General features: G+C 40.7%; 1 protein-coding gene across 3 annotated transcripts; it reads left to right on the top strand.

Moving 5' to 3' along the window:
- The first annotated feature begins 2,393 nt into the window (after nt 1-2,393).
- NIT2 (nitrilase family member 2) lies at nt 2,394-12,108 on the top strand. 3 transcript variants are annotated; one of them, XM_080565829.1, is made up of 10 exons: nt 2,394-2,512; nt 4,057-4,175; nt 5,514-5,634; nt 5,756-5,844; nt 7,467-7,560; nt 8,527-8,601; nt 9,068-9,146; nt 9,772-9,870; nt 10,868-10,923; nt 11,301-12,108. In XM_080565829.1, the coding sequence occupies exons 1-10, from the start codon at nt 2,485-2,487 to the stop codon at nt 11,387-11,389; spliced, it is 849 nt and encodes a 282-aa protein (XP_080421955.1). In that variant the 5' UTR covers nt 2,394-2,484; the 3' UTR covers nt 11,390-12,108. The 3 variants fall into 3 exon arrangements, with proteins under 3 accessions (XP_080421955.1, XP_080421956.1, XP_080421957.1); XM_080565830.1 differs by lacking the exon at nt 2,394-2,512 and adding an exon at nt 3,150-3,318; XM_080565831.1 differs by lacking the exon at nt 2,394-2,512 and adding an exon at nt 3,370-3,956.
- The last annotated feature ends 1,619 nt before the right edge of the window (nt 12,109-13,727 follow it).

Here is a 13,727-nt window from a genome sequence, read left to right as displayed (position 1 = left end):
CTTCTGACAGAAAGTATTTTTAATTGTATAGTGTGTGAATTCTGTGAATCAATTTAACAGTTTTTCCTAAAGGTATTTTGTAAATCGAAGTGAACTTGATATCTGGAGTAAAAGAAGTTGATTATGGGTCATAAGGAGCTGCTGTCAGTGACACGTTAATGTAAGTATGTCAGAATTTTGGCTAATTTTATAGGATTCTTTTGGGTGAACCATGGTCAGCATTCATAGAAAGGTCAAAATGAGTTAATAAATGGTCATATTATAGAGAAGGTTTCTGCATGAATTCCAGGCATTTCAGCATCGTATTTTACTATTATGCTGACAAATGAAAATGTTGACAAAGTGATATAACACATTTTTGTAAGTCACGAGAGAGTGCTAGTGAGAGAAAAAAGTTGCAAACAAAATAAGGGGAGAATTGAGACATGCATAGCTGAAGTACCTAAAGTGGTATCTTGAAGAATCTAGTTACTTGTGAAAAGTACATTCAGTTGTTAAACTATTATGTGTATTTGGGTATTAAATATGAAGAACGAGTAATGTGTATGCTTCTCTGAGGTCAACAAATACAGACCTTTTAGATCTGCAGTAACTAAGGCTACAGGAAGTCAGTTTTAAAATCTCTTCTGTGTAGAAATGTATTACCCATGCCAATAAGAGGTTAATTATTTGTAATTTTTAAGTTACAAGTTATAACTGTGCAAGTTACCAACAGACTTCTTGTGTTACAAAGCTCAATCCAAACTGAACAATCATATTGTCATTTTATGTCTACCCACAACTTAGAGACTACTTTTGTCTCATGGCGTATTTGTTGTATCTGTACTTAGGGTGCTAGTTACAAAACCTGAATTGCTAAGCAGAAATTCTAATTATAGTACTAGAGTGACAGCTTTTGAAAAAAAAAAATCAAAATAATCAGTGTACAACTTCTAGTCTCTTTCATCTTCGGGGATTTTCTTTTTATTACTTGCCAGAGGTTTGCAGGCTCTTATTTTGTATGTGCTGCTGACTACATTGTTGAATGTGTTGTTTGAAGATAAAATGACAGCTGCTATGTTGCTCAGTTTTTAACTTTTATTTAATCTCAGTTTGGTGATTAAAAATGTGGTCTTTTGCAGGAAAGGAATACTTCTCAGAGTAAGCTTTCTTGACAGTTTGAAACTCACACCTTTGCTTTTCATAGCCAGGGTCAGTGCTTCTGTGCTCACTGGTTTTTTTAATTTATTTATTTTTGTTTTGTTTTAATTGTCTCACAAGTTATTTTAGATTCTGATCTGTGTGCAAATTTGTGCAGAACTTATATTACCCACCGGAAGTATTCTCAGACTGTGTAGATATTATTTTAGTTACATTGTCCTCTCCATATGTAAGTAAAGATTAATTACTGCTCTTTCAGTTTAGTTCCTGTTAGGCCTTACACATGAGTATTAGCAGTGTTTGTAGCTTTGACCGAGCATGTCAGCTGTAGTTCCAAAATTTTTGATGCTGTCACATAACATTTTTCAATATAGGGGCACTCTACTCAGTGGCTGAAGAGTTTCCCCTTTTGGGGAAGAAGGGGGTGATAGTCTGCTAACATGTTCTTTTGGGTATATTTAATGCTTTCAGATATTACTACTGTTTCAAAATTTGAAAAATACATTGTACCTCTCTACCTTGGGAAATAGTATGAGCCTTTCTGGTTGAAAGGATGTTACCACTTTACTGCTTGTTCTTATTCTTACTTTGTGCTCTGTCTAAACCCCACCCGAACTCAGGAAACAGCTGTTCTCTGCACCTGGAACCCTGCAAGGTTTGCTGTTCTGAAAAAAAAAAAAAAAAAAAAAACTACTGCTGGTAATTCTGCCATCTTTTGGGTTGATCAGTTTGGGATGAGGTGTTTGCTCGACTGCTCCAAGGGGCAGACTGAGCTGTGTTTCTGTTTGCAACTGCAGCACATAAGGGGTGTGCATTTTATGGTGGTTGTGGGCTTCCCATCCTTTATCTCTCCACGTGTTTCCTGAAAGTGGCTTCAGCACGACGTGTGAAAGAGAGTGACCACACCGGGTTACCCATTTTGTTTTATTTTTGCCCCTTCTGCCACCATTGGTTTTCGACTTTGAGAGTTGCCAGACTCCGAACAGGAAAATATGCATCTAGAAGCATGCTTTTAGAAAGCACAAGACTGTAAAATACACACGTAAGGAAGCAATGTAGTGAGTGAAGGGGAGCACTTGATGGTTAAAACTTCTGCTGGCTGCCAAGGTGTTTCGAGTTTTCTACCTGGGGCAATGCAGTTTCGTTAAAGAAGGGGGGGACGTGCCAGCGTTTGAGGTCAACAACCCCCCTGTACGCCAGCACGGCCCCTTGGGACGAGCCTTGCCCACCAGAGGGGTGGGTAAGAGGCCCTCAGCCGTTCCCGCCCACCGCGGGGGGGGCGGCCTACATCTCCCAGCAGCGCCCCGCGGCGCGCAGGCGCAGAGCGGGGCGTGAGGCGCGGGGATGCAGCCGGCGCGCGGAGCCATGGCCCGTGAGTGGCGGCGCGCGGCGCGGCGGGGCGCGGCCGTTGCTCCCGTCAGGGCTCCCGTCAGGGCCGCCCCGCAGCGGGGCCGCGGCTTGAGGCGCCCGGAGCAGAGCCCGGGAGCCGGCTCCGGGCCCGGGCCGGAGGGTGGTGAAAGACCAGCGGCTTCCCCGTGGCCCTCGCTGGTGTTTTAAGCGCCGCGGCTTCCTCGTGGCTCCCTCCCGCCGCGCTTTAAAATATCAGTGAGAGGAGCTGGGCTCGCTCTGCCAGATGCCCATTTGATTTTTTGCAAAAGGGATCTTTCAGGGAACGGAATCTCTGCGCTTAATTTCCCCGAGTTACAACACCCCCTGAAAAAGACACAACTCGAGAGCGCCTCCTGTTAGGGCTGTCCTGTTAGGGAGGCGCACGAAGCGAACTCTGGTTGGCCTGTTGGAAATCTCATCGCAACCTCGCTTTCCCAATCAGCTAAACGTTAAAACAGTTTATTACATGCACTGTGGCCGGGTGAGAAGTTAATCATTTGCGTACCTTGTAGAAGTCAACCGCTTGCCTACTAAGGTGAAGCAACGCACGAAGGAACACTTGCCTATCGTGTCCCAGCCTGGCCTGCCCTTGGACCAGCTCCCATTTCCCCCAGCACCGTGGCAGTGTTGCTCACTGCTTCCCTGAGTCCTGTGGTTCTGGGTGACAGGGAGCTTCCCTGAAAAGAGAGGTGATTTCAGCCTGGGGTACCCCTGAGGAAAAAGGCAGAGCGTTTGGGTTCAAAAGGAGAGAGCTCTGCCCAGTTGGGATGTGCACTCCTACAGCCCAAGGTATGAGGAGATGCATAAAGGGGAATGAATGCACATGATTTGATCTTGCCCGTGTAATTCAGAACGTGCAAATATAAATCCTGCTTAGGTGTGTAGATGCAGCTGTCTCTTGGCTAGAAACTGGGTTGTAAAGAAATGATCAGGAAAGATGTTATCTTTATAGTTTTATGGTTCCTTACATCCATTTCCCAGGCCAGGTGTGATTTGAATCATAAAAGCAAACTTCCCATATTTGTGTGTTTTGGGGATTATGCAGCCTTTTAGTTTGCTAGTGGCATTTTAGGAGATTCAGCACTGGTTGGGTGACGGGTGCAATGAAAAGATACACTTACAAAGCACGCAGCAAACTGGGAAGGAAGAATTAAGACTAGATAACTAGTGGTCTTCCTTTCCTGCTTGCTGTTGCACAGTGTCCTACATGAGAATGTGGACTGGGTACTGCCTAGGCTAAGCAGGAGCTAGCCTGTGACCAGCATGTCAACTCCCTGGTCCTTGACCTGAACCAGGGGATGGCCATGTATGGTTCCCAGGTAGCAAGCCTGCGTTTGAATGTTCTCCCTGTGTTAGGAGACTTTTTCCAGAGTCATATACCGACTGCAAAACGAGTCGGAAGTGGTTTGTGTGTATGTTGTTAATATGTAAGTATATTTATTTTGTTAAGTGCTCATTAATGAATTCAAGTTTTGATTACCTGGGGAAATTCCACTGGCTAATTTTTTTTTTCTTTTCTGCCATTAGACTTCCGCCTGGCACTTATTCAGCTTCATGTATCTGCTGTTAAATCAGATAACCTTCAACGAGCCTGTGGACTGGTAAGAGAAGCATCGGCTAAAGGAGCAAAAGTCGTGGCTCTACCTGTGAGTAAAGATCATGATTTACTTAAAATACATACACCTCAAACTCTTGGAAATATCTTTGTAGTGTTAACCATGCATTATATATTCCTGTTTCTCTCTGGATGTGCTTGTATGCTGTATGAGACTCCAAAACTGGGGGGAAAAAAAATGTGTTGAAGTGCCTTGTTCTATCTACCAGAATGTATAAAAGGAGGGGAAAAAAAAAAGTTTTTTTTAAATTTTATTTTTAATGGGGCAGGAATCTGTTCAAGTTCATGTGGTTTAAATCCCAGGCAATTCCAGCAGCCCTAACTGGTTTATTCTGAATTAACGAAAGTAAGACCGTGGTTTGAATCTTTGCAGAAACCGTCTGTGCCAGAATGTAGGAAAAGGTGATTTTCAGCTAAAGAGTGTTGATACAAAGCAGGATGTGTTGATAGGGAAGCAGGCATCCATCTTTGCCACAATTATTCAGGATCAAACAGTCAATGAGAAACTAAATAGACGTCAAACATTTCCAGCAAGTCATTTGTGGCTGGATTATGATTAAAGCATCATGATATCCTTGTGCGGGAACATGATCACCGCTTAAAATTACTGATCACTTCTGATTTACTTTTTAGACTTCAGCCAGGATTACCTTGCTGATTTTTAAAAAAAAAATTTTTTAACATGATTTGCTGGCAACAAGGTACCTTCCCACTGTAGCTGTGAGCTTTTTCCTCTGTTCCTGGGGGTACATGTGCCTGTGCCTTGCAGCATCTGACTTGGGAGTGCAAAGTTCTTTTCTGGGTGAACTTTTGGTCTGAATGTTTTACACAAAGAATGTTTTGGTTCCTGCTGTCCTAGGTGAAGTATTAAGCAACCTTCCCTTCTCTGTGCTAACACATCTCTTGTGTTGCAAATACGACCTTTGATTATTCTGTCTAGGTCTCCTAGAGGAAGATTATCTATTATTAGCTACTTTTTGTCATGTGTATAAACAACCGAGTTTTCCAGACATATTTAGCTTAGATACTCCATTTGCCAATCATAATTAATGCTTGTAAACCCTCTCAAGCAAGGGCAAGGGCTTTCAGAAAGTTTGGGAAGGTAAATTTTGTACTGATACTAAGAGATAAAATATTCTCTTTCCTCCACCTTATTTTTTAAGTCACACAACATAAAGAGTTAATACGCACCAAGCATATAGTCCACACCTTTGCATAGGCATACGGCAGTTTGTGTGACATGTTAGCCTTTGTGTGTTAATATTTTTTCATTTCTGACCTAGGGAAAAAGCATAAAAAAAAAAAATTAAGTTTGAAAGGTCAAGTGCAGTGTTTACAGATTTTAACTTCATTTTTTTTCTAATTCTAGGAATGTTTTAATTCTCCATATGGAACCCAATACTTTAAAGAATATGCAGAGAAGATCCCTGGAGAATCAACACAAAAGCTCTCAGAAGTTGCCAAGGAGTGCAGCATATATCTTGTTGGAGGTAGTTTATTCCTAGTGACTGTCTCATTGAGGGGAAAAAATGGGCAATGTCTATTTGTGCAACTGAATCAATACTCCATATACTACGGGGGGGGTAAAACTTTGTTCTCTCCTTTTTAAAGGATCCATTCCAGAAGAGGATGGTGGAAAGCTGTATAATACATGTACTGTCTTTGGGCCTGATGGTGCTATGTTGGCAAAGCATAGGAAGGTAAGGTGGTACAATATTGTTATTAGAAGGTTTCTCATCTATGTGGCCAGTATTCAGCAGTGTTACCCAAAAATGGTATTGCCCTTTGTCTTTAGGAGGCACAAATGATTTCATCTGCACCTAAAGGTGATAGGAATTCGCAGCATCTTGCAGTAATAATAAGCAGTGCGCTGTCATTAAAACTGCATCTCATTTTAATTTGGGATGTGTGTTTATCCCTTCCAAAGTTGGTCATTGTTAAGTGCTGGACAAGGACGATGAGGTGTGGAAGGCTTACTTGACTTGTCCCAGATGCTGGGAAAATTGTGGTAAAGGCTGATCCAAGTCGTCTGAATTCTAGTGCCACGTCAGTGGGATCAGGATTTTTCCTCAGGTTCCCAAAGGAGTTAGCCTCTCAGTTACCATAAAGACTGCTCTTTACATACCTTTTCTGCTATATGTATAATAGTGCAGACAATCGAAGTCCAAGTTCCACAGTTAAGCTGTGTCTGCTGTTTGTGGTGGGTAGGTGCTTACTGTCATCTTCCACCTGCACACTGCTTGCCCCTCGAGAAACGACCTGTTTTTGTAACTATGTAGTTCCTGCTACTCTGGCTTTGTGTACAGGCATCATTCCTTAAGTGAACAACAGCTTGCTTGTTTCAAGGAAGAACAAGAGAATGCAAGGTTACTTGGAACAAATGAGATGGTGCAAAATGGATCTGGGGATGCAGTTATTCTTTTTTTTTTTCTTTTAACTGATTGTGCATTTAGCTACACCATTAGATCACTTTCTGAAATGCTGCATTGTCTTCTGTCTGTCATACCACACCAGCCCATAAGCCCTGTAGTTGTTTGCAAAACGAGTGCAGGCTTGTACTGCATATATATGAACTAACAGTAATACAGAAACAGCTGTATTTTTACAAAGCTCCAGTCAGGAACAGATATCTACATTGCAAGGGATGGGATAAACACTGTCTACAGGGGCTAAGAAGCATCTACAAGTCATGTGAACTTTGTGACTTTTTGAAAGTATTTCCTGGAGAAATTTTGCAGGACTGGAACTCAAATTTTGGCGAGGAAAATACCACTTGCTTTACCATATTGCACTTATAATCATGACAAATTTGAGATGTCATATACATAGAGTACATTATATATGTACCCTTTCTTTAGCAAAATTACTCATTAAATCAAGATAGATAGTTATTTTACAAGGACCCTTTTCTTGAAGATGTAGAGCCATACTGCAAATTAATTGTTCTATTTTTAGCTGTTTTTACTAACTCTCTATTACTGCATGGGCCAAGCATTGGACATTCTATTTGGTAAGCAATGTAAACATTTGATATGTGCCTCACTTAGGTCAAGGCTTATTTATATGTGTTGTTTAAAATGCCTAGTATTTGTCTTCTTTATTTTTTCTCCAAATAACTTTAGACATGCAAATTTCTGTAAAGAAGAGAACTGCTTTAAATTGTCTTTAGAAGATCTCTTCATCTTAAGCAATGTTTAGTTGGGATCCTGACAGAAGAGTAGTCCAGATAATCGTGACTAGTATACATTGACTAGTAGGAAAAGTCTCAAGCACCAAGCAGAGAAATTATTAATAATTCTTATTAATAATCTTATAATCACAGATTCATTTGTTTGACATCGATATTCCTGGGAAGATACAGTTCAAAGAGTCTGAAACACTGAGTCCAGGGAATAGTTTCTCCATGTTTGATACTCGTGAGTATAAGACAAGCCTTCTCTTTAGGAGCACTGCCACAATAACACTACAGTCATTCTGGAGCTCTCTTCCCTACCATTTCTCCCCAGCAATGGGTTTTTAGACTGTTGAGTTTAAATCAGGCCTTTGACAATGATGGCAAATGTATTTTAAGTGTGTTCCAAGTGTGGGGGTCACTTCTGAAACTTTTTTAAAAGGCAAAGTGATTGAAAAAGGAGAGAGGAGTAGAAAAGGATAAAGCATACATCATGGCACTTCCCTTAACAAATAGTGGTCCTACTGAATTGTAAAAGAGAAGTTACTGTATTTTTAATCGCAGTTTTTAAAACAGTGCTTATAAAACATGGCTTGGAAAACAATACATGTAGCACATGGCTATGCTGGCAGTTGTTTCATATGAAGATGGTATAATAATGGAGATAATTAACTGTAAATTCCATTCCAGGATTCTTGAATCAACCACAACAGATTTAAAAAAAAAAAAAAAGACAGCTACCCCTACCCCATCTTCAAAAATCAGTATGACCTGTTAACTGAGCTCTAAGAGTCTCAACTCCCATGGTGACTTTCTCCTCCTTACAATATGCATGCTGCAAGAAAGTATGTAACTGTAATTTCTTTAGTCTACGGAGACCAGTGAGTAACTTTATCACTGAAAAATCTGCATCTAAATCAGAGAGGAACACATTACACACAAACCTGATACAGCGTGATGTTGTGGAAATGGCTGTTTTTAAAGGGTAGATGAGGCTACTTCTCACAGTCATCCTCTCATCATGAAGCATGAATTCTCCCCCACCAATAGACAATGTTTGCTGCAGATACACATTTAGAGAAACACATTTAAATATCGCTCCCCTTGTTACTCTGAGACATGTAAACTAACAGGTGGCAGGAGGTCTTGTGATTGCTTTTGTGTACTCATGACAGCAATATGACTGTTGTCTCTTGTGTTTTGAGAACAGCATACTGTAAAGTGGGCCTGGGCATCTGCTATGACATCAGATTTGCTGAGCTGGCTCAAATCTATGGACAGAAGGGTAAGGCTGAGTCACCTAATGAAGTGAAGCATGCTTAGCCCTAAGGCCTGAACTTTATGGGGCTGTTCAGGGTGATGGTACTGGGCACTCTCTAAAGTGTCATCAGGCACTCTTATCTTTGCCCATTAACACAAAATGCACCTTGTAGCCCGGACTTTGTTATTCATAAACACAGCAGATACTCATTTGTAAAGTAACAATAATTCTCTGCTACACATCTGCTGCTACAATAATATAATACATAATGGAAATGTATTATGGCCCCATACTTGGTGATGTACCATAGGGCTTTGCTGGCATAAATAATCATCTGTGCCACACAGGAATGGGCTCTATTTGTCCTTCTATTAAGGGCAGAAGTCAGAAAAAAAAATAAAAGCTTACCATGAGCTTCAAAGTAGAGACACTCTAGGGTAAATCATCTTCCCCTTAATGATAGTTTGTTTGTAATTTTCTTTTAACAAAGGTTGCCAGCTGCTGATATATCCAGGGGCTTTTAATCTGACAACAGGACCGGCTCATTGGGAATTGCTACAAAGGGGACGGTAAGAACAAAGTAACTGAGGGGGATTTTAGTATGTGGAACCGAATTGTTCTTGTATTCTACATCACGGCATACAGCAGAATTTCTGCTGCAGGACCACTCTGCTGTCAGAACTGTGCCATTCTTTGGGTCTTGCATGGGTCACCAAAATGATTTTGCTGTCAAGGAGAAAAGCAGGAGCTGCTTATCCTACACTCCTGCCAGCCCCTCTGCAGTTAAGCTCTTACATGGCCCTTTCCACAAACCACCATTCACAAACTTCTGCACAGAACAGCCAGTAGACAGCAATAACCATGTCAAAACTGCCTTAATTATGGACAGAAATAGATCCTTTGACTCCTGATTATTATGCAGTATTACTTATTCATTAGGTCAGCTTCAATCAACTTTACTGCACACTGAATGAACACGTAATTCATTCTGCCTACTAACTCTGGGGCAGTTGGGTAGAGACTTCTCTTTCCAGGCTTGTTTTCTGTAACTTTTGTGTCATTTACAACAGAGAAGTCTTTAGGAGGCTGTATTGTTTGTTCTTCAGAGTGAATTCAGTTTCTTCTGCTTAGTTAATGGGTGGTATTAAAAAAAAGACCTACTCATTTTCTTGCCCTATCTTTCTGTGAATACAGAGCTGTTGATAATCAAGTCTTCGTAGCTACTGTATCTCCTGCTAGAGATGAAAAAGCATCCTATGTTGCCTGGGGACACAGCACTGTGGTAAATCCATGGTAAGTTCAGAAAAAAAACACCTTGGTTGAATGTTTTACTTGACCGTCTCACTTCAGCCCCACATTTTCACCTACTTTTAAAACAAATTATCCTTTTTTTTTTCTTATTTTCCAGCCAGCTAGTTTTAAAATGGTTTAACAGTATGCGTTCTTGTTGGAAGCGCAGAAGCTACTTCAGTAGTAGTATTAAGCACTAGTTAAGCTGCTGACCTTTTCAACTTGCATTATATATTATGCACTGTGGTGACTCCTTGAGTAGAATTGAACCATATTAAACAGCTTATACAAAACTAATTTCCTCAAAGAACACTTTGAGGTAAGAAAGAATGAGAAGGATACCTTCAAGTAGATGAGACTTTCTGACCTTAGCAGCGATTACTTCCCCTCTGCGCCTCTAGGTGACTGGGAAAACATCAAGTCTTTTGGCAGTTATTTTTCTTCCAAATAAATCATTCCACCGACACTACTCTTCTAGACAATTGCAAAGTAAATAAAGCTTTCTGTCATGCGCTCTTAACATTTTATGCTGAAAGCAGTGGCAGAGCACCTACTGGGAGACATGATAAGCATGTTCAGTAGCTCATGTAGAGTGTAAGTATACTCCTATTAAAAGCTGGTTGGATCCGAGAGGAGAAAGTGTTAGTCTAAACAACCAACTATATATGGTTGTCCCCAGTGAAGTTACTTCTTCCCCTTTGAGGTATATTCCACGTTCACATGTGCTGGTTCTCATAGTTGTGCTTGTGAATATTTTTGATCTTTGGAAACTTATGTTAAGTATGTATATGTCACACACAAAACATGTGCCACATATAAAACCTGGAAGCTATTTCTATCATGCAAGAGTTAAGAATTATGATGCTATTTTTAAGATAGCCCTGTGTCTACAGCTGTAGACATCAAGGCTAGAAACTCCCTCTTATATAAACAGCAGCAACTGGACTGATGCCTTAGACCTCTGTGTTAATGCTGTGAACAAATGTTCTTCATTTTGCAGGGGTGAAGTCATAGCCAAAGCTGGGGCTGAGGAAACAGTTGTATACACAGATATAGGTAAGCATTCGTTTGTTTTTTTCCTGCTTTCTTTCTTGGACAGGGCATAAGACTGGAGAGACTGTTTCTTTTTTAATGGCTATGGCTTTGTTCATGAAGTTACAGATGATGCAGTGTTCCCATCCCTTCTCAACCTTTGCTAGACTGAAGCAAAAACAAGCACTACCAGGACTAGAATATTCCATAGAAGTTTCCTTACTTATGAGGAAGCTGCTACCTACCCTAGGAGAGAGCAAAGCTGAGGCTTCCTTCCCCAGATGCTCAGTTGCTGTGTCCTATGGACTCGTTCTCCATGAAAGTTGCTCTTTTCCTACCTTGTCTCAGACAAGTCCTGCTGTTAAAACTGCTCTTTTAATAGCTCTTTCTTCCCCCTCCAGATCTGAAGAAACTTGAAGAAATCCGTCAACAAATTCCTATTTTAAGCCAGAAGCGCTGTGATCTCTATAGCATAGAGATGAAAAAGTGACACCAGGTGAACGGGAAAAGTTCAAGTGGCACAATGACTGCTGCTTTCATCGTCAGGATTCCCTTACTGGTTGCTTGATAGGCTACTGCGAAATGTAATAGTTAATTAAAAACAAAACAACTTGTTGGTATAATTCTAAAATTGATTCAAACACAACTTCTGTATCTCCTCATACTTCATTTTACAGTATTTAATAGCTAGGGTGAAGCTGGAGGTGAAATCACCTCAACTCGCTAGCAGTTAACAATGATCTTTACTCATCATAATGGTTTAGTTACTTTCTTATTTCGCTTTTAACTTTCCGGGGCTTATATATAGGATGTAGAGGTGGGAACCAGGTTCCCTCTAGAAATCATCTCAAGTCCATTTTGGTATTACGCACTTTTCACTGATTACCAGATAATCTACAAGTATGACTCTTCTGTGTCTGTCTGTCTTAATGGTATGTGCCTAAACAAATTGGTTTCTTAGCTGCCAAACTTCAAACCAGGCAAGCTTAAAATTTAACATATTAAGTGAAATAGGACAAATTCTGCTCTGTACTACTTAAGGACAATGCAAGAAGCAGCCAAACAGAACTAGTACTATACAAGGAACTGTAACACGTTTTGGTGCACGCATTCTGTCTGGAAGATATATATTAAATTCTTACTACAATTCCTGTTTATTGCTGAAGCGATGTGGATTACTGTTTTTATAAAGCATTTCACATGTCACCACAGCTGTGCTCTATTTACTGCTTCCTTAATATAATGGCTGAGTTGGCTTTAGTTTCACAGTCAGGCTGTCTTCTAACTGAAAAGGTTGAGGGGAAGTCAGTCAAAAGGGTTAGAAAACTTGTTGCACTAATTAAGCCTTTCTGTCCACAGTCTCACAGATGTTCAGCAAAACCAGCACCTGCTTTCTACATGTATTATTGCTACCAAAGGCCAACTCTCACCAGCTGCATGGGAAATATGCCTTACTCCCTTGCTCTTGCTGAATTGATCAGCAAACTGATTAAACTTTAAAAAACTTAAAACCAGTCTAAAATTTTGTAAGAATTACCTTTTTTCTTAGAAGGTCAGCACTTTGGTGCTTCTCTTTCTAATGTAAAAAGATAAGTTTTTCCCTTCTTGGGAGTCAAAAAGAAGCACCTACCTCTGTGCTTCTGGTTTTCCAGCAGCAAAAAGGCACCAGAGGCAAAAGGAGACTTCAGAATACAGAAAAGCAGGGCATCAGAGAGAGGCTTTTGTCTTGTTCCATCTAGCCAGTTTCACCCAAAACCACTATACCTGTTTCTTCACGTTCAGCCATCCTCTTCATCCCACAGCTATCCTCTTGCCTTTTTTATTTCCTCTGAGTTCTCTGGGATGAACCAGCTGTGTGTGGTTTATAGAGGCCCCAGCCACCTATGGGGAAATCAATGGTTAAATTAAGCCAAACCCGGAGGAGTCTTTCCCCTAAAATTGAGGTCCCATCATTCCACTCAGTGGCATTATCCATTCCTGCAGGCATTTTGCGTCTCTGCTTTCACAGCATTTTGGTATACATATGGTACTGGAACTCTTAAAAAACACGCCACAGAGCGCAAGGTGAAATGAAGATTTATTTGTTGAAAAATAAATATAAAAAATTAACAATTTACTATTTGAGTTAGGTCTCCTGCATTAAATTGGTACCTGCCACATACACAACAATCAGCATGAATGATGGCCATCACAGCAATCTAACTTCTAAACCACAGCAACTATTACATAGCCATATTTTTTTCTAAACTACTGCATCTGTCTTCCCTACACCACCCCCAACCTCTATACTATTTTAATATGCGGCAGAACAGGAACTAGACACATCTTTGGAGGATTAAAGAAATGCAGGATTCTCAAGGGCTACCCACTTAATTTTGGAAGTGTAAGATGCAGTCTGCCACAGACAATGTGACAAAATCCGTGGCATGTACCATCCTCCCCTGGACTTCCAAATGGAGAATGAGTAAGAATCAGTAGTGGACTACTTTGGTGAACTAAGCTTCAGAGGTGACACGGGCTCAGTCCCATTCAGTCTGTCAAGACAAGTTCTGAGCGCCTTTTCTTAGGAGGATATTTTAGGAGTCCCCAGTAAGATTCCCTCAGAAGTGATACCAATGGACTGTAATTTTGGGGAAGTTGCAAACAGAAAAAGTACACAATCAGTTCTCCACTAGGTAGTAGTTAAAGCAGTCAGTACTCAATCCTATGGTGGCAGAAGACAGGCACTTTAAGTATCCACATTATACATATCCACCAATATTTTTAAGTATATAAAACCAACCAGTTGCAGCCCTGTAATGGCTACATAAGTTCAGCCTGCAAGGATT

This window comes from Anser brachyrhynchus (assembly GCF_964034855.1).
Source record: "Anser brachyrhynchus genome assembly, chromosome: 1".
NCBI lineage: Eukaryota > Metazoa > Chordata > Aves > Anseriformes > Anatidae > Anser > Anser brachyrhynchus.
Note: the sequence above shows the minus strand (reverse complement) of the source record. Positions and strands in the feature narration are given on the sequence as shown.